General features: G+C 40.6%; 1 protein-coding gene across 1 annotated transcript in view; it reads left to right on the forward strand.

The window, feature by feature from the left end:
• The first annotated feature begins 10,265 nt into the window (after positions 1-10,265).
• The window catches only part of grin3a (glutamate receptor, ionotropic, N-methyl-D-aspartate 3A), a 48,729-nt gene continuing 37,006 nt past the window's right edge, over positions 10,266-21,988 (forward strand). Inside the window, exons 1-2 of the mRNA XM_028602215.1 lie at positions 10,266-11,039; positions 20,388-21,124. Of these exons, the coding sequence (XP_028458016.1) occupies positions 10,266-11,039; positions 20,388-21,124 (1,511 nt within the window). The remainder of the gene's footprint in view (positions 11,040-20,387; positions 21,125-21,988) is intronic.

Consider the following 21,988-nt stretch of genomic DNA (forward strand, 5'->3'; position numbering starts at 1 on the left):
TGGTTGCTTTGTGGTCACGAATATTATATAGGGGCACCAAAACAATTTCAACATGAATTAAAACACATAATTACTTTATGCTAGTTTTAATGTTCCTCATGTTTAACAGTATGCTTGGACATTTCAAGCTGAGCACGGTGCTGGCTCACATCCCATCTCTCCAGTACAACCATCTGTCATGACACGCAATCCATCATCTTTGCTAGGCAACATCACCTCTGGGGTACACCATGCTCTGATAGGCCTTATTTCCCTCTCCATGCACCTACTTTGCAAAATAATGATGTTTATCTCCTTCCATTGCTACACATATGATTCCCAGTCCTGCATCTCATTTCATACAAAATGTATGAACATTCAAGTGCTGGAATTCTTCAAAGTTTTGCAGCAAATGTGAAATTTTGACGTACTCAAAGAGAGAAACATATAAATAGCCTGTTTATACTAGTGGTGGGCGGCTCGATCCGTATATTGATAATATCGATACCAACGTAGGTATTGATATTGATCGCCAGGCAAACAAGCAAAAAAGCAGCCAGGCCCGGCGGTGGCCAGCAACAACACACACACACACACACACACACACACACACACACACACAAGCAGGACAGAGACAGAGACAGAGCAGAAGAATGGCAGAGAGGAAAAGGAGTGCTGTGTGGCTATATTTTCATCCCAGCTGTATAATTTGTAAAAAGGCTGTAAGATACAGCGTTAACACAACAAATTTATACAAGCATATGACAATTCTGTCCTGGGTTTTAACTTACTAATAATCCAAAAAAAAAATCAAAAAAACACTTAAAGGTCATGAAAATTCATTCAGATTTAGCAATTTGATGATGCATCTACCTTAATTATTAAAAGTATCGTATCGTATTGGTATCGGCGATACTGGCCCTCTATTTACTTGGTATTGGATCGATACCAAATTTTCCAGTATCGTACACCACTAGTTTATACACAGTTTTTGTTTTACCAGATAAAGGTCTAGTGAAATATAAATATAATAACATTAATTCAAGTAATCAACAGTGTGTGGGATTTTGTGCTTTGCTTCTTAGTCCACAAAGTTGTTGGTCTTCTGAATCCCTCACTAAGCCTTAGTGGTGTGCAAGAACATTTACATACATTTTACTTTTAAAATATCTCATTGTATTTATGCAAACTTTATAACAATGTTCTATAACATAACACATTGTGCAAAAGCGAGATTAGTTTAGACAATTTCTCAGACAGGCATGGTCCACATGTTCTCTTACCATATACTGTAGCATTACAGTGTGTTACCATTTTGTTCATCATATTATTATGTGGGTTTGATGCCAATATTAGTATTCTGTTCCTATAGAAAGCTTTGCCCTTTTTCTAATAGATAGTGACATGCTAGTGATTGGCATGAAGCTAACGTCAGCATGAGATTAGCATCGCAGGGATGATGGCTTCTGGTCTGTGTCAATATTAGTATTATCTTGTCTCTGCTGGTGGCACCTGCCGGAAAAATGAAAATGCACATGAGCTGGTGTAATAAGCATCTTACTGAGATGACTGAGAGGTATTGATTATGTACTGCTGATGTTTGCAGAAGCAATTACCTAACACAGTATGGATCACAACGTGGCATTTTTGGATGAGACTGCAGTTTTTGAACGCGTTACTTGAATCGAGTCAAATTGTTTTTCCAAGTTAAACATGTTAAAACATGGCATAAAGGGGAACCTTAAGGACACAAAACAGGTTCTTACTCTGAAACAGTCACTTGTTGCTGCAATAAAAAGCTGTCTTCATTCCTCTTTTGGATCTGTGCAGCAAAATGTTGATATTGATGCCATGGAAAAGTAAAATGGGCATCCTTTTAAAATTTTAAATAAACGTACAAATGTTGCCTTGGGAACGCCGGTTCAGAGCATGGTAGCTGCTGGAAAGGTGCCAGTTAGCCTCCTGCGCACTACCTGAGGCATATGAGGCTGTCCCTCACACTGGCATCTCTCCATACATTAATGCATGTATATAGGGGTGTGTGTGTGTGTGTGTGTGTGTGTGTGTGTGTGACACAATAGAACTACAGAGTAAAAAAAATGAACTGAAGCATACATTCTTCTATATAACATACAGCCTTGTCGACATGCTATGTCTGAGCCCTTGCACGTTTGCCTACATGCAGCCCAGAGAAGCATAATTCCAGTTTAAGTACAAAGTGCAGCTCCTTGACTAAGCAACGTTTTGTTTCTAAGGTGCAGCAAAATTAGAAAGGGCAGACTTTATGGATACGGGGCAAGAAATGGGTCGCAGCAGAAATGCCCTGCCAGGACTTCATTCTACGTTCACAGACAATCTTTGACTCCACTCAGGCACTCTAACATCCTTGCGGAGTAAATGGATGAGAGGAAATGAATAACTGGGCTCATTTCTCTCTTGCCCGAATCTACCACTTTGATTCTGCAACAGTCTGAGAAGTGCCCCTTATCATCATCCAATCAGAGAGATTTAAACCACTTCCAGCAATCTTTTAGCTTCCCTCAAACTGCTGCCTGCTGAAAGGGATGTTTTTGAAAAGGTTCTGAAAATACCACCATTTATGTCTGCTCACTGTTTTTTTTGTCACTTGAGAATTATCTTATCATACCTGGGAATATTTGTGGTCTCTCATTTTAGGGATCATGGCCAAACAGGGATTAGTTGCCATTTTCTGTCAAATTGACTACATTAATTGACGTTTAAATTTCATATAAGTTGCGACATGAGTTTCTGAGGCAATGTTCAGTTTCCAATATTTTGGCTGTTGTGTTCTTCATGCCTCGCATGTCATTGTTCCGTTAGTGCTGTTTTCAATAGACTAAATGACAGGCTCTAAAATACACAGATGGAAATTGGGAAAAATGGGGAAGAGGGTTAAGGTATAGCCAATGGAAAAGGTAGGGAGAATAAAAAAATAAGACCAGGTAGAGGAGATAACCCAAGAGGACCCAGCACTCCATGACTCCTGGTCTGCATGGCACCGTGCTGTCCTTTGGGTGGCCGGCTTAAACAAGGGTATTGATCTCCTCTGCCGAATCTGGGTTTTGCAATCTGGGGCAATGGTCCAAAGGGGGATTGACAGAGAGTGCCTGTCTGTGAGATAAAATAAGTCTTTGGAGTGAAGGACTGTTGTAGTTTAATGCTGATTACATTAGAAAACAGCAGATGTAGTTAAAAAAAAAACTGACTTTGGCCCTTTCACTCTCCTGCTCTTTCTCTGGAATCTGTGTATGTCTCATGTGTGTTTCCTCTGTTATAATCCATACGGAAGCATGGCTGCAACAATTCTCATGTGGTTCCCCCCCTCCCCCACCCCTATTGTTCCTTCACTATTATCATGAGCGATAGCATGCATAAAAAGCTACTAGTTAAGATTTGAATATAAATTGTTCTCTCCTTAGAGAACCGCTTTCACTCAGGTTTTCATTCATGACAGATGCTGCATGAGGTGTAATACACTCTGTGCATTCTTACATGTTGAATGAACTCCTTAGTTACTTGGTGTGTAGTCTATATCCTTGACGTTCCACTTCCGGGGTTGCTCCGGTGCCGCAGGAAATTCCGCCGGATGCATGTATTTTAAATGTCAGTTTCCTTGAGCTTTCTTCATGTTGGAATTTTAAACTCCGGTGGATTTCATGAGGACTGTGGTTAACTGCACCTCAGATCTCTGCAGCGTAAATCCAGACAGCTAGTTAGACTATCTGTCCAATCTGAGTTTTCTCTCGCACCACTGTTTTACAGGGGCTCCGTGCGGAGCTTAGCGTCGCCCACGACGATTGTGATTGGTTTAAAGAAATGCCAATAAACCAGAGCACGTTTTTCTCCCATCCCGGAATGCTGTGTGGACTAGCCAGACCCTCCTCCGCTCCGCAGCGTGTGGATGGTCTGGCAAAGCTTGATTACTTGATTACTTCATTGGTAAAAGTAGCACACCATACCAGTTTTACCAGAGAATTAATAATAATAATAATAATAAAACATATGGATTAGCTAGTACTTAATTTCATGTTTTTTGGCTCAAACACTTGACCTTGACAGAGCAGTGCTGTAAAATGTTATGTCACACCGCAGGGGACTGGGTGATTTCAAGCGTATCAGTCTTTCATTTCTTTTTTTCATTCTGTTTTCTTGTTTCTTTTCTGAGAATGTTGTTTGCGAGTGAAAGGGTAAAATATCCAAGTCTTGAAATTGTTTATTGGTATGTATTATAAAAGTCTGATTCACACTGAACATACAGTACTTCATCACTCAACGCATGCCTAATCATGGATTTTTCTGAGAACAACAGAAATCCTTCTTTGTTTTGCATTTGGACTCCAACTGACTCACTTGACTAAATCCCTTCATTCAAGACTCAAGAGGGAAGAAAACGGCAAAAACAAAGTGTGTTTGTGTGTATGATGCATTGCAATACATTGTGAGGAGACAGATGTAGAAGAAAAGAAAACTCATTTTTGATGAGATACTTGTAAATAAAAAGAAAATTCCTCTGAACAGTGATATTTGGTGAGGGAAAAAAAGTCACTTCAAAAGTTACGGCAGCAGCTCGAGGCTGTGGGATTAAATATTTAAAATCAGGCATTTGCTCATGCTGGCTCGACTTTATCAAGGCTTCAACGCCAAACCAAGGTAAAACAAACAGTGCGTGATTTGAAAAGGGCAGATTGTTGTTCATTTATGTCCCAGTTGCAAAATCAGACACACTAATTATGATCCATTTGTACCTCTGTCCAAATCATACAGCCTTCCATATAATTTGTAATTCTTTAAATGTGTAAATAATCTAAATTTGCCTTTTTGATTACAAGCTTTTCGGTAACACTTTATAATTATTGGTAGATGAATTATCATGAATTCATGCATGAAAAAGCATGCATTCGTTCATGAAGTACTTCATGAACCATCAGTAACGTACAAGGATTAATAGTTTCTCATTCATGACTTAATGCAAGAACAATACGTTAATTAATGCATCAATTAAGGTATCTGAATAATCATGACTTCTGATTTCTTAATGATGTTCATATTTTCTTCAAAAAAACTGACCAGTTCCAGCAGTTGTCTTATATTCTTAAAATGTTTTTTTTATTGTTGTTATCATTGTTAACTAAACATAACTTCCTCATAACTTCATCATGTTTGTGGCCCTTCAAATAAAGTGCTGAACCTGGTCCAACATTGATACATAGATATTAATGGTGGCATAAAATAAATGTATTAAGAATTAAAGGGGTGGGTTGGCAAAATGATACTGAGGTCACTACATTGACACCAATACAGTATACTGCAGATGCATTTTTATACATGACTTATGCCTGAAAACAATGCTCACCCAGGTAGGCTATTTATGAATTGTACTAACTTCTAAGTGTCTGAACACCAGAAATGTCTTGAAATTGTTATTGTATTTGAGGGGTCAAAAAGATTGGGGCATATGCCACCATTAATCATATCTTATTTATCAATGTTAAAGATGGAGCAGGTCAGCACTTTATTTGAAGGGCCACAAACAATGAGAAAGTAATGAAGAAGTAAGGTTTACTGTAGTTAATCAAGGTTACAACACTACAATTCAGTTTCTTTAGCCTGTCACTTTAACTACAGATAGACCTATGAAGAATACATGAACATCATTAATAAATCAGAAATCATGATGATTGAAATACCTTGATTGATGCATTAATTGACGTATTGTTCCTGCATTAAGTCATGAATGAGATACTATGAATCCTTGTACATTACTGGTAGTAAATGAAGTACTACATGAATGAATGCATGATTTTTCATTCATGAATTCATGCATGAATTCATGATAATTCATCTACCATTAATTATAAAGTGTTACCAGCTTTTCCTCTCTGCAGATGCCTGTTTCAGCCTCTCACAACACAGCGGCCTCTATTTGTTCAAGTAAATCAATGCACCTGTATGCATGACAGGCGTTGTGTCTGTGCTGCGTGTTGGTGCATTTAGGTTTGTGTGATCAGGTGTGTGTCTAATAGGTGCTCTAACCTTGATTTATTTGTGTGTGTGAGCCTTCAGGTTTCGTCTGCCAATAAGCCCCGTTGCTGGAGAAGGAACTGAACCATGGAGGAATTCGGTTGGCAGGTGTAAGGGTCAGAGAAGTCTGCAGCATCACTATACGGCAAGCAGACTAACTGAGAGACAGGCGGGCAGGGAGGCAGAGCGACAGAGCAGCAGACAGTTACGCAATGATGCTGACAGAGAAAGAAGAGAGACAGGTGAAGGAAATGATCGGAAAATCCGACAACCAAATCAGACAACCAAAGGATGTCGATGAATATGCAATCTGACAAGGGGTCACACGGATATTCAGACAGGGACAAAAGAGAGGGCGGACTTATATATGTTCCAACCAGGCGGGAGGACATGGCATGTGAAATCAGATGAGCCTGCAAGCAGGAAGACAGGAAGAGGGCTGCAGGACAGGCAAAAAGTAAGTTAGATAAAGAAATCAAAAGTGGAAGGACAGACAGACTGGCAGCCAAGAAAGGAAAACAAAAACGTAGCCTAATAAAAGCAAAGGCAGTGCTGGAAAAAAATATATAATATATGTTTTTAAGTTTTGGTTTCACTGACTTTTATGTAAAAATACACAAAAATCTTAAGTCACAAAGCTAATGTTTCTCGGAGACAATGGCATGTATTTTCCCAAGGGTCTGAAGGAAAATGTGTTGTTCCCGTCGCTCAATGGTGTTTTTTGCCCCCAAATGCTCCTTCCAGGCAGCGCTGCGACCACTGCCTTCAAGGCACCTAACCTTAACCTTAACCCTAACCATAACCAGTGCCTCCCAACAGCGCCAGCCAGGCAGCGCTGCCTGGAAGGCGCCGTTGGGGGCAAAAAACACTAATAAACGCTTCCGTCGGACATCTGAGCCAGAGACAAGTGTAGTACTGTTGGAAAATGTCTCATATCCACTGCTCACTGATTCTGAAGTCTCTACATTATCTTAACATATTACATTATTGCAGTTGAGCTAACTGTGGAAGAATGAACGATTAAGTGTGTGCTCTGATCTGAACTGAGAACTGATCATATTAGTAACGTTCCAAACAGCAAACATGCCTTGTCATCTTTAATTTCACTTTAGAATCACTGATCTGTCGAAACAGTTTGGCAACGTGTGATGCTACACTTGAATTACAGGCGGCAAACTATATTAACTTTTAACTTCTATATATCATCTGCAACTCTCTGACTGTTGAAATGAAGAACACAGTGCACAGTGAAGATGTATAGTGAAATAATTACATATTCCTTGCCAGAAGTAATACTCAATCACTAATAACTAATTGCATCCGTATGTATTGTGTTTTAAAAGAAATCTGATATATTGGTTGTATTATCTAGATTGCTAATAGATACTGGATTGTAATGAGGGACATACAGTATGATGTAATTATTTGATTTATTTTTAGTACAGTACATCTCACAAGGGAAGGCTGAAATAAAACGGCTCTCCCAAAAATTTAGGCTACTCTCCCTTCAGCAAAAACAAAACTTAAAAATCCCTCCCCTTCAGTCCCTACAAAAGTTCATTTAGTCCCTAAAATGTCCCATGAGAGGCCTGTGGGGAAACTCAGAGCTCAGATAGGATGGTGTAAAAACATGAAGCGGGAACTTCCTCCACTGAGCTCAATTCAAATGGCGGAGGTAATCTTCACCATTTGTGTGATTAAACTGTGTTTTCATCAAGAGCTGGAATTAGAATTAACACCCTAACTCTGACGCCTTTTAGAAAGTGCTTTGCAGCATACTGTACGGCTGCCTGATATCTCGTTCCTGCACTGCAAAATGTGATATAAAAAAAAGAAGGAATTGCTTTTTTGTTGCAGCAACAACTATGATGGCTCTTTCAAAGATTCACTCTTAAATCTCACCTTGAATCTTTTTCAATGTGATGTTCTCCCTTTTTGTGTCCTCCCTCTGTTGTTTTTTTCTTCTTCAATAAAATATCTTTCTCTTGTATGTGTAATACCCTCGATTCTTTGAAGAGGTTGCAGCTGAAGCAGCCGCTTGTATCGCCTCTCATTCCTCAGCCTTGCTCTACTCTTTCCTCTTCTCCCCTCACCTCCACATCTGCTCCTCCTCTCTCTCCTCTCCTCACTCTGAATCTTTTCTCCTCCCATCAATCCCCCCCATTTCCATCTTTACCACCTATGCTCCTCTTCCCCCTCCATCACTTCTGCCTCTCTTTCTCCTCCTTCTCCCTGAGTCCCCTCTGGTCATCACTTCCTCCTTCTCTTCCTCCTCTCCTGTCAAAATCTATCATCTCTGTCTCTCTCCCTTTTCCTTCCAGTCCCCTTTTTTGAGGTCATGCTGTATCCGATCGATCAGGGCCATTGATCTTCCAATACCCCGGTAGGCGTGCCTCTCATTTCAAGACAGACCATTAGCCAATCATTAATCTAGATCAGACCATTAACCTATCATTAATCTGGGATGCTATTTAAACTGAGGCTGCTGATTGGGCCAATGGTGACCTCTGACCTGTGGGTTACCGCAGCAACATGAGGCACATCAGTTCAACATCCCCTCTTTCAGCAGCTGTTAATGAGATAATTGGGTGTACTTAGATATGATTAAATAAAACAATGCTATTAAGAGCAAGTGGCGCTCTGGTTTTGTTTAAATTGGCTAAGCACATGCACACACATGCATTCACGCACAAACACCACACACACTGCAGGCCATATCTACAAAAAAATCTCACAAATCCACCTATATAACATCTAATCAATGTGTTGCACAAAGTTTTCTTTACATGTTTGGATTAGGCATAAAAGATGAGCTTCGGCTGCTTTTTAAAGCTGCCACCTTCTCTACACGTGCTCACTGCAATTTCCTCCCAGCTCAGCGCTGACTCCTTTGAAACTAAATTGTGACATGCGTGAGCAGAGCTGAGGGGTCATTTTGGCATTTGCAGGATGAGATTTTCTGCTGTAACAAAATCTGGGCTGGGTGTTAAAAAATAAATAAAAAAAAACACACAGTTTAACATGAGAGATTGACCCTGGTTTCAAAAACCTTGTCATGAACTGAACAGTAGAGTTGCAGACATCATATTATACAGTACTGTCACAAACAGTAAATCCACTATGTATGCAAAAAATACCATAAATCTGAATCAACACCTCTATGACAGCTTCAAAAATTCTGGTATTTATTGCAGTGTTGCTGTTTAGATGACTGCTATATACAGCTAAAGCACCAGTTAAAATGATTTGATCTGATGCATGGCATGACCTTTGTCATGTTGACTTTTTCCTTTTCCTTACAATAGTTTTTGTTTTCTTTAATGTGTCTTCAATCTTTCTATCTATCTATCTATCTATCTATCTATCTATCTATCTATCTATCTATCTATCTATCTGTATATTTACCCCCATGTGTCTATTTATTTGGTTGTGTCTTTTTTTGCCTTATGTATCTTAGTCATTCATAACATACCACCGCCCCCCCCACCCCTTTGACACTGTTGAAGGGGATGGGGTGGGGGCTAAAGTGAGGAGTTGTTTAATCTCATTGGAACGTGCAGGCGCAGAAGACCGCGCTGTCGTGCAGGAGGTCTCGCCTGGACAAGTACCGGTACAGAGGTTGACTAAAGCCAGGCACAGCGCGCGCTCTGGAAAGCTTCTGCTCGACTGTTTAACAAGGGGGAAACATTTCTTTTTTTTCATCTCGAGTACCGGAGAGTTGTTTTCTGCGCTCTGGATAAAAAATGGGATCATTTTCATTCGAAGCCATCAGATGTTTCCAGTGGTGGATTTCATTGTTTTGGAATATGTTTGATGAACATTAAGCTTTCTTTCTCGACATTTCCTCCCCTGGGCTTGCCTACACACTCTGCTTCATTTTTTTTTCTCTGCCGCTGGAATACATGAAACAAATTACCGTTTGGTTCTACGACCTGTTCAATAACCAAAAAGGCTTGAATGATGAAAATCTTTTGAGATGAAAAACAGCACTTTTAGGGATCATTTTTTGCTTGTGCGAAGCTCGTGCCTAATCTCGCGCCTCAGCAGCCTGTTGTCTGTGTCCGTGGAGAAACGCGCAACTTTGCCGCGAGCTGGAGCCGGAGCTGGAGTTGGGGCTGCAGCTGGTCTGAGCGGCGCGCCAGGGCCACACGCAGGGGGCCGGGAGGGGGACCAACGGAGCGGCCCCGGTGTTCCGCCGTTCTGTGGTTGGACGGGGCATCCGGTGCAGCTGTGGAGCACGGATGATGAAGACGGTGGTGATGATGATGATGATGATGAGGAGGATGAATGGCCCGGCAGCTCGAGCAGGCACCGGGGTCTCGCCACCATTATGTTTACTGTTGTGCGCTCTAGTCTTCCTCACGCCGTGCGCTCACTCTCACCCGCAGCCGTGCCAGGTGCTGAAACGCATCGGCCACACGGTTCGGGTCGGGGCTCTGCACGTTCAGCCTCGCTTGCTTCCCGCCCCTGCCGACAGCAGTGCTGAGGACTGGGACACCGATCGAGGTTTGATAGGGAGCGGAGACCGGCGGGTGGAGTTGGAAAAGCAGGTTATAACAAGTGCCGGTGCGCCTGGATATGGAAGCCTCAGGTCTAGAGGCGCCGTTAATAGCCAGCGGGGATCCAGCAGGAGTAAGAGCCAGGCACGACAGCGAGAGGAGAACACCTCGAGGGAGAACCGCGTGTTTACACCCCGAGACTCGGTCCTACTTGCGGCCGACGCTCTCAACCGGGCCGGATTGTTGCCATACAATTTATCCCTGGAGCTTGTCATGGCCGTTGGGTCCGGACTCGGCGAGCTGCCCGCGTTCTCCTCCTCCTCTGCGGACAGCCCCGAGAGCGAAGACCCGCTGTCCTTCGTGGAGAGCGTGTGTCACACCGTGGTCGTGCAGGGGGTTTCCGCCATGATCTCCTTTCCACGGAACCGGGACGAGTTCGTCAACTTGGAGTTCGTCTCGCTTGCGCTTCGGGTGCCAGTAGTCAGCGTTGTGCAGAAGGAGTTTACGCGCCACAGTGAGGTAAAAAGTTATGGTTACACTTTACTTGAATGAATACAAAGCACTTTAAGTTACACATGAATATATTCATCTCAATTTTAAGACGTGAGTAAAAGGTCTTAATGTGGATTCATACGACCTAAATACCATCAGTGGCCCAGCTATTAGACAGAGGCAGAATGGGGAAACAATTCATCTGCTAGCTGAAGGTCTTTTCCCTCTCCTCGTCCTATTAGACATGTATTCAGATGAAGGTCAGAACATTTTCTTTTTTTCCTTTCTTGTTCAGTATTGATTTCACCAGTCCTGGTTAAATGGCTCAAATTAAGATAAAATAGAGACACAATTTGTGACATAAGATGATGTTCTTGATTTTCACAAAAAGCATCAACTCGGGGAGTCTGAGAAAAGCTGCAGTTGCTTCAAACTGAGACCAAATTAGGCAGCAAGGTGAGAGCACATGCAGGCTCTGTCCATGGTGCTGAAATCAACAAAATGTACAGGGTGTCTCTTTGCAGAAAGGAAGGAGAGTGCATTCTCTCTTCTTTTATACTGTACACAAGGTTTCCAGTAAAAATGTAGATTGAAGGCTATGTACACCCAGTAGCACATGCCCTGAGGTATATATGCACACATTGTTCAGCATTCCACAAGCAGAGGTTAACCACCGTGGAAACAGTATAGTGTTGGGAAATAACTTAGTTGGAATTGTAACTCTAACCTCAAGTTGTGTTGGCATCTACATTATTCATCTGACTCATTTCCTTACAAAAAATAAATGGTTTCTCCATCCATAGTTATCAGAAACACGTATCATAATCACACCTTTATGTTGAGACCTGAATCAGAAGACTTTCAATGTCCCATGCTTGCAGAGAGAAGCACCATCAGTCTGGTAAAATCTCTGACTAGATTCTGTCCGACTTTTACTGTATGTCTGTACAAGAAAAACCCACATTTGCAGAGACACCCATAGCGAGAGCAAGTTGGATAACATGTTTGGCATTTGGCCTGTTCCAGTGAATACACAGTGAATAGTGCACAGATGGCATTTAAAGGCATTTCACTGCTTGTACAACAAAATCAAAATTATTCTTTCCTACCTGTTTTCTAAACCTGTAGTAACCTGTAGTCTAAAATACTTCACTGTAGCTTTGGCTAGACTAGTAAATGTACAGTTCTTTTTACTAAACAATATACCCACTTGGCAGGAAAACATAATAATAGGAACAGTCTGCAGTGGCATTATAATTGTTTAAACCAGTGGCAATGTATTTTTACTACTGTGTTTAGTTTTAATCAAGAGCAATCAACAATACATGGCATTTTCTTTTTAAATTAACTATTTTAGGGCTTGGTAGGGTTGGGTACATGAGTTCTATATCTGTATCTACATATACAGCACCCCGAAAAAAAAAAGAATAAAAAAATAGGTTGTTGTCAGTGCCTTTAATAATCGTTCCAAAATGATATAACATTTTCTGATCCGTCTCCCTTATTGCTTTATGGTAAAGGTTAGTCAACTATAGCTACTTGATTTAGGTTAGGGAAAAATCATCTTCATGTTTGATGAAAATCAACTTGACTGTTGGTAGAAGACATAAGTGAGCTTAGTGAATTTCTTGAACTGAAATGTGACTCTTTTGTCCAATACTCTAATTGATGATTATCTGTAGAGTTTGCAACTGGAATGAAAGAGAGAGAAAATTTCTTAAAAGTGTAAACACTCTAAATTAATCCCCGGGATGGTTCATTAACAACCAGTCTCTGGAGAGGACACCTGCTGAGAGGTGTGTGTGTGTGTGTGTGTGTTTGTGTGTGTGTGTGTGTGTGTGTGTGTGTGTGTGTGTATTTTTGTGTACAGGTAGAAATCTCTCTCACAATTACAGTACAACTAGACACACACACATGATGCAATTAAACTATACACTGTAAATCTCTTCAATTAGGTTGCACTAAAAGGGCAGTTATTGTATATATCAATGAGTACTGACTAGCAGTTAGAGTGTGTGTGTTTTTGACTTTCCACGCACAACCTTCCTGGGAGGGGCATAGAGTATCATTGTTTTACACACACACACACACACACACACACACACACAAACAAACACACACATCCGTATCATTAGTTAGACTGAAAGGTTCTGGGACACTTGCCACCTACTGAGCTATAGCAATGTGTGTGTGTGTGTGTGTGTGTGTGTGTGTGTGTGTGTGTGTGTGTGTGTGTGTGTGTGTGTGTGTGTGTGTGTGTGTGTGTTTTATAGGGTAATATCTTCCTGCTCTGTGCACAAGGAAGCATTTTTGTTGTAAGCAGGTGTTTGAAGTCCAAACTGGTTCTTACAAATGAAATAGTAGGTATAGATAGAGTAGACAAACCAACAAAGATTGATTACAGTAATTGATGGATGGATGGGTAGATGGATGGATGGATGGATGAACAGGCAGAAAGATGCACTTGGCAATAGACAGTCATACAAACAGATTATGCTGAACTCATGTGTGACTTCTGAGAGATGGCTTAACTCCCCTCTGACTCAATCTTGTTTGGCTAAAACAGAAACAGAGTTTTTCAAATTGTGAAACTTTTTGAACATTTTGAGAGGATCTAATTAGGGTTTATTTGGTGACCATGTCTGACCTTTGCCTTATTTCTTTACTAACAAAGCTTATAGTTTAGGTTAAACAAAGTTCACTGTTAAAACGTGGATAATATGCTGAACCAGTGAGCAACCTTTTGATATTGGATCCTGCCCTCATTACAGTATGTTATGTAAGTGTCAAAATGATGAGACTGCATGAGAAAATTGAGTTCATGGACCAACATATAAAGTGACCTCAGAGTAAAGGGACTAGGATTGGGTTGGGAATAGGTGGTGAGAGGCTTTGGAAGCAGCAAAGGGTTGAGAATTTAGCATATAAAAGACCAGGGACAGGGAAAGTCCCATGGAAATGAAACTTTTTGAGATTAAAGACCAGTTGTCACTGATAAGAGGACCTAGTGGTAATGTGGAAATGTATCCCGTGCTGGGCCCACAACACTAGAGCTTGTGTGAAATTAAGATACAGCATCTTCACAGACAGGTAAAGCATATATGCAAATATCGTTTGCTACTTAATCCAATTATGTACAAAAGTGTGCTCTTTGCATTAAAATTAAAATATGTTGCAGATATTCCCATATGTCGAAGGGCATATGTACAGATCTATATGTGGAATATGTGCAATGTAAATTACAGATGTTTACACCATGTTGCCAGTTCATTAGATAAATCTTTACCATTTGTATCATTGGCTGCACATCCAGGTTCAGAGACAGTTTTTCTCCACAACCATCACAACTCTAAACATTCAATTACAGAAATAGGACTTTATCATGCTAAATGATTATATTGCCTGTTTTGCACTGCATTTGCACTTTTCCAGTACTGTGATCTTTTAAAAAAAATATATATTTTTGGTGTGAGAGTATGGCGTGAGTAAGTGTATGAGTATACTACTATGCACTAAAGCACCTGTCCCATTATGTGTATGTGAAGGTATGGTTTGTGGAAGGGTATGGCGTGTGCGTATGAATGTATACTTCTAGGCACCAGAAGGAGTAGCACTTCAATTTCATTGTGACAATGCTTTGCAATGACAAATAAATGATTCTGATTCTGATCTGTACAATCTACAGTAAATGTGATTTTGCTAAACTTGTCTTGTTCAGCTTTTGCTGACAGTATCAAACAGGTGTTGATTATACGTATAGCAATTTGTAGGGGCTGTAGTTAGTGGTGCTGTACTGGACTGGACTAGAAACTTCATTAGTGTAACTATATGGCAGTCTGAACATGTTTTAAGCAAGACAGAAGGAAGCCAATTGTTGCAGAATGTGCAGAGAAATGAGTCGACAAAGTGTAAATATGTCGTTGGCTTTGGAACTACTTCATCACAGTTACTAACACAGTCTCACAAATGGGTTATATAAAATGCCACTTAGCAGAATTTGTCAATGTCAACTATCTTAATCAAAAGTTGCAAAGAAAGTCCTGCACACTGTATATCTTGCAACGGAAAACTGAATAGCTGGTAAAGTTTCGGTACTACACCTTCATCAGGCAAAGCAGGTGTAGCACCGAAATGTTGCAAGTTAGACATTGTGCAGTTTCCTTGCAACTTTTGATTTACTCGTCGCGCTCCGACGCACCGGTCTCATTTTATGGATGTGCAGAGTATTTTTCTGTTCTGAACTATCATAATCACCCTTTTAATTTGCAGTGTTGGGAGTAACGCGTTACAAAAGTAACGCAATTACAGTAATGTATTCCTTTTTGCTGTAACGCAGTAATATAACGCATTACTAATTAAATTTCGGTAATATTATTACCCGTTACAATCTCAGTAACGCGAGTTACAACGCATTTTAACGCAACATTTTTTAAGAATTTCCCAACACCGCAAAGCATTTGTTCACAGGAAAAAAAAGCCGTATTTCATAACATCTGTGTCCCAACAGGTGACGGTACGTCAGCTCGGACAGCAGTGTGTCCGAGCCGCTGACAGATTTAAACATGTCGGGAATTAATGTTTAGGTTGTTACACGTAAATCATTGCAGTTTATCAGCCGTGGAGAGTAACTCTGTAGTGGAATGGCTTGGCGACCAAAAACGCTTGTCTTTTATTGTGACCATTTACTGTTCAATATGTTGCTGTCATGAACGGTAATAATTATTACAGTTGCAGTTTTACAAACAAGAAAGTGAGCAACTTAGCTTGACGGACATGTTGCATCCATAGGTTGCATCCATAGACAGTATTTGTTGCATCAACAACATGCATAACAGTTACATCTCAGTAAACTAGCAAGAGTACACAAGGTACACAACCGACAACTTCCGTGTAGCCTACTTCAAAATAAAAGCACTTCCTGTGACGGTTCGCAGTAAAACTAAATTACTGTTAAACAAATAAGGTTGTGTACCTTTTCACATATCAGCTGTATATCAGGTACTGTAAATAATGTAACTAGTGAGTTTTAATCACACTATAATTGACAATTTCCTTTAGACTGTTTTAAACTAAACAACATGAATTTCTTATTCAAGTGCTTTAAACAAACATTTTACAACAATGCCGTACTTCAATACAACCGTAAGATACTTTTAATTGAGTATTTTCATTTTCTCCTACTTGCCTATTGTACGTTTTACTTATCTATTTTTTATAGCTTTAGTTACTTTGCATATTCATATTAATTATACAAAATATTATGAATAATCTATGATGTATTAAAGTGGATAAAGATGAGACTTTATTGATCCAGTGGTGAAATTCACAAGCTAGCTGCCAAGTCAAACTTCTGCTTTTATTTTGGTGAAAGTAACTCAAAAGTAATTCAAAAGTAGTGTAACGCATTACAATTCAGAGACAGTAATATTGTAATATAACTAATTACTCTCAAATGACAGTAACTAGTAATCTATAATGTATTACATTTTGGAAGTAACTTGCCCAACACTGTTAATTTGTGAGCTCTAAATCACTGACAACCCCAAAAAGTCTGAATCGATCCTCAGAACAGCTGCACTGATTGAAATGGACAACAACCGCACATTCAAACTTACCAACAATCATAGGTATTGATGATACTTCTACTTGGTATGCAACTTAACTTGACCCATCTGTCTTTGCAGTGTTTGCAATAACGACTTACCACTAAGTAAAGTCCTATTTAATAATAATAATAATTTTGTCCAACCTCTGTGTTTTAGAAGTGTGTAAATATGTGAGCTATCACATACTTCTCATATACCCGACAGTTAGTTTAGTCCAAGGGGCTCTGTTATGGAAGGGTGGTATTTATGGAATGCATGTTTTTACTGAGAAAAGAAAAGAAAACACTTGTTTGCACAATTACACAAAGTAAGCCTGGGATTTTCTTTTTAGTTAGATGCTGGTAAATGTGTACATTATGCTGATTAGGATGTTGGAGTAATTAGCAGATGAATGATAGGGCTTTGCTGAGAGAGTTATTGGCGTTTCTAATTGTCCCTTCATACATATAGCTGGCAGTGACATAAGGAGGCAAGTAGGATGAAAGGATAGGAGCTATGGGTAGGTATGTACCCTAAAATTTGAAAAGATACTGTGTTTTTTGCTAAATCATCAGTCTTTTGTAAATTATTGCAAGGACGGGACAGTGTTTATATGTTTATTAAAGAAAACGTCTTGAAAACAGAAAAGTACCAGAAACCCATTTTAATCCGTTTTCACACTTTCCCCACAATGTATCATCTAATCAAGGAAAGATCAATGCCAATTCATTACTTGTTTATTTGATTTGTCTACTGGCTCATGATTCTGCCAGTCTATGCAGTTTTACCATACAGCAAGGCTTGCAAGTTTTTTTTTTACACATAAAAACTCAGAGAAAATGTATTTTTGGCTAGGGAAGTCACAGAAAAAACGGATTTCTGAAGAGAGAAGACTGATAAAAGAGAGCACGGGGACAACAAATCTGGGATTTCCCAGTGCGTAGGAAAGCACCAGATCTCTGTACTTACATGAGAGAGCAGGCAGCCGCACTTCCTAGCAAATTTCCTCTTGTTTATTTACATGAGGAACAAAGACAAGGTTACAGATTTATGGTGATCAGAGAGCAAAAGTGCCGAAGCTGTGAATAAATCCTCCAATCCTCCTGGGGGATGAAAGGAGGTGAAAGTATGATGCCCTGTGGACTGCATTACCATTTATTTTCCTGAAACAAGGCCTCCAAAACTGAAATAAAACACGTAGCACTGCTTTTTTTGCTGCTTTTGTTGCAGCAATAATCCATCAGTGTGGATGCAATGAGCAGACGAATAATTATTATCTTATTTGCATGCCAATTGGGTAGAGTGAATAATGGGATAAGTGAAATTAACCAATAGATTAATCTAATGGAATTTTAGTGCAAAGCTTGTGTAAAAGTTATAAAGTCAATTAAACAGAGTTGCAGAGAGGCCTTTTAAGTGTGGTTCTGTGCGCAAGTGCAAGCAAGTGCATGACAGACTGATTGCCTGGGTGGATGGTTTGTTGGGTACAGTATGCCAGAGTGCACTGAAGCAGATCTGGCAGCTCAATATTACAGGGATGACTGTGTCAACTTTGAAATGCATCAGCTCTGATCTTCTGGCTTATTATAATGCTGTAGGAGCAGTGCACAGTATGTGTAGAGTAAAGTGGGTTTGCACTGGTCTGATCATAAAGGCACTGAGGGAGTCAGTGGAGTCCAATGACCTACAAATCATCCATATTTTACAACCATTTCACATAGAAAACAATATTTTTTAAGATTAATGTCCAACCTTACAGACCTCTGTTTCAGTTAAACGAGTGCTTGACTTGGTTTAGTCATCAGACATGTTTTAAAGTATGTACTGTAAAAAGAAAATACACTGTTATGGTTAATATTTAGTGTTTAACATGGTTTGACCCACATAAAAGTAAAACATAAAAACTCTGAAAAGGCGCTGGGAGCACATCTACTATTTCTCCCTCTTTGAGAAATTGTGGCTCTGGCATGGCCCCGCCCACCACCTCTGCTCATGCTTACGCTAGGTTGAGACTGGTTCGCTGACATTCTAGCATCGAGGTTGACCAGCGTACATCAAAGATGACTAAAACATCGGACAGAGTCAGCATAATGTTTGCTGGGTTCCTCATTTCCTCCATAGTTAATATCAAAAGTATTAAGAATTACACTTTGTAATAGCTTTGTAACACTTTGTTACATTATTGCCATGGGGTTCTGCACATGATCACATTTTCAGTGTCAACTTTTGCTTATTATTTGTCTCCTGGGTTGATCCTTTGATAACATAGTTCTCAATGCAGCAACTAAGGAGACTTCTGAAACGGATCCCTGCTTTTTACCTCACATAAAGATAGCATTAACTGTGACCCAAATAAATAAATAAAGGTCATGGACTTTTCACTGTGGATCAGATATCTGAAGCAAATTTAGAGACTCCCAAATGTGATTTAACATATTGAAATTAAGTGAAACCAGATGTAGCGTGGAAAGTCAGAAATTAATCTAAAAAAGTACTATATATTTTGGAAAATGGTCTATAGTAATATAGAGAATAATGAACTGGGGCTAATTGGTTAATACATGTAATTCCATGGCCCTTTAACAGGATATATTGTTGTTCTCTTCTAAAGGCGATGAAGGCCAATTTAAAACATCACTGACAGCAAGACCATTTCCCGAACTACAAGGCAAGCAAGTACTAAGCCTCTTACCTACTGTAGTTGAGTTCCTGTTTATGTCAGAATTCCAACATTATATACTCAGACCAGAATATAATGAAAAACAGACATTCATCCCGTTTATATCTTTGGCGAAGCAATTGCAGAAATGCATTTTGTATATAAAACAGAGCATAATAAAGCTTCTTATTCAAGTGTCTTCCTTGAGCATTTAGCCATTCGGTGGATGGTTTTCATCACAGCACCTGACACCACTATGAGACCACATCTCTTATCATTCCTGGTCCAGGTGGGAATCACGCACCGTTGCCGTGCTCATACCCACTGATCTGCCCAGGCCTCATCAATCATCTGATGAACTCATGAATTGCAAATCAGTGGTGAATTAAAAAGTGAATTCATAAAAGGTGGAATTGACCAAGTACAGTATGTGAAAGGCCCAGTTGAGTTTCTTCAGGTTTTAGTGTTGCTTAAAATACAAATAGAGAACACATAAAGATGAGAGATGATAAAGATAGATGTAGTGTACTTCTTATGATGTGAAAAATGATATTCATGGGAGAAGGTAAGTGGAGGCTGAAATGCATTCTATATAGCAGATTGTGTTTGTTCTCTAGGAACAAATTGAATTCTAAGATAGAAAGTAATTCTGCTGTTGGATTTATAACCTTTCTGTCTTTTTTTGTCTTCCTTTTTTCTCCTCTTCTCCGCTCTACTACATTTATTTCTCCTTCCTGGTGCCCCTTCTTCCTATTGTCACACTTTTCTTCCTGAATGTTGCACCTAACCTTCTCCTCCACCATCCTTCCATTGTCCCTATTTGCCTCCCTCTAACCTTTATTCCAAGAACCATCCTCTAATGTAATGTTTTTTTTCTCCTATCTCTCTTGCCTCTATGGAATCCAATTGACCCTCGCCAGCCCTTTGTCCTCCCCATCACTACTTGTTTATCACTCCCATCGCACTTATTCAATTCTCTTTTTTTCCTCCTGTTTATTTAACTGTCCCTCATCTCTATCCCATTCCATATACTCTTTCCTCATATCTCGTCCATCCCTTTTACACTAATTCCCTTCTTTGTCAAAATGACTTGCTCATTCACCCATTCCACTTTTTCCAATCTCCCCACAGAATCCTCTCCATTTCCAACTGGCGATGCGGACAGTGGAGGCCCCACCATCCCGTCTCCTCTCTACCTTGCTGATGATGAATGGCTGGTGGGACTTCAGTATTCTGCTCTGTCAGGAGTGGGACATTAGCGACTTCCTGCTCCTCATTAAGAACAACACCCGCTTCCACCTGGGCACTCTTGTCAACCTGACATCTACCGCCTCAACCTCGTCACCGCCTTCTTCTTCATCATCACACTCAGGAGTGGCCTCAGGTGTCGCAACAGGAGCAGAGGCGTCATCGTCCTCATCGTCGTCTTTGCCTTACTTCTCTCCCTCCGCTACTTCGTCCACCTCCTCCGTTAAATCGGACCAGCAGCAAGCTCTCATGCGGCAACTGGATGCCCTGAGGGAACCTTCATCCACAAGGGCAGTGGTGACCTTTGGGTGCGAGATCCGCGAGGTGCGGCGTCTGTGGACGCTGGCCAGTCGGATGGCGCTCCCAGAGTTTCACTGGGTTTTGGGGGACAGCCAGAATGTGGTGGAGCTGAGAACAGAGGGGTTGCCCCTGGGGCTACTTGCACACGGAGTCATGGGTTCCCCTTCTCTGGATCACTATGTCCATGACTCAGTGGAGCTGGTCGCACGGGCGGTGGGCAGTGCAGCACAAGTGAATCCTGCCCTGGCACTCATACCTGGGACTACTAACTGTATGGATGTACAACAGAGCAACGGCAGCTCGGGGGAATACTTGTCAAGGTAGGGAATCACGTAGACGCTTAAGTCCTGATTGCACCCACACATTTTCATAAAATGAAAGGCAATGACATGAATAATGTGACGATGTAACGATTTTATGATGTTGATGGGTGCTTCACAGTTAGCCATTTTGCAAACCATGCTGTTGTGTTTAAGAAACGTGGATGCACTTTGTCTGTCTTCCAGGCATCTTTTAGTTTCCACAAATTTCTGTATGGTTTAAAGATCTAGCTGCAATTTAAACCTGGCCAATTGGAGTCAGCAGAAATAGGACGTTGATATTGCAAACTTGTTAGCAAACAGTTGGCTATGTTCACATCCAGCAGACACAGAGAGACATTAGCCTTCATTTCCGGGCAACCTGGCACAGGTAAATCCAATAACCTGTCTTTTTAGCTCTGTTTGGAATCCCACCAACTCAAGCTACCAGCTAACTTTGCCTGTCTGCTGTGGAAAGTTGTCTCGGGAGCATACATGGGTTTCTTTTGCTAAAAAACAAACAACAACAGCTGCCTACCACATTCAGCCAACCAACAATCCCCCCCACCTCCATGGTGTTGTTTACGTATGTGATTCAGCTTTCTGTTTCTACTTTGTCTCCTCTATAATCCTTTCGTTCTGGGAGAATGTACTTCTCTCACATAGTGCAGATGTTTGGTCACAGCCCAGCTGCAATGTCAGACTGGAATCCTCTACAGAAACACATTTGAAATCATCTGCGAAAGGCCCATGCATGCACAGCGTGTTTGAGCGCACACTACATACACCCACTAACTGCAGCAGTGTGGTAAAATGATAAGGTGTAATGAATTGTATTTAGCCACAATCTGCAGCGGGGCCACTCTACTTTATAGTGCTACAGTA

This window comes from Perca flavescens, chromosome 16, assembly GCF_004354835.1.
Source record: "Perca flavescens isolate YP-PL-M2 chromosome 16, PFLA_1.0, whole genome shotgun sequence".
Taxonomy (NCBI): Eukaryota; Metazoa; Chordata; class Actinopteri; order Perciformes; family Percidae; genus Perca; species Perca flavescens.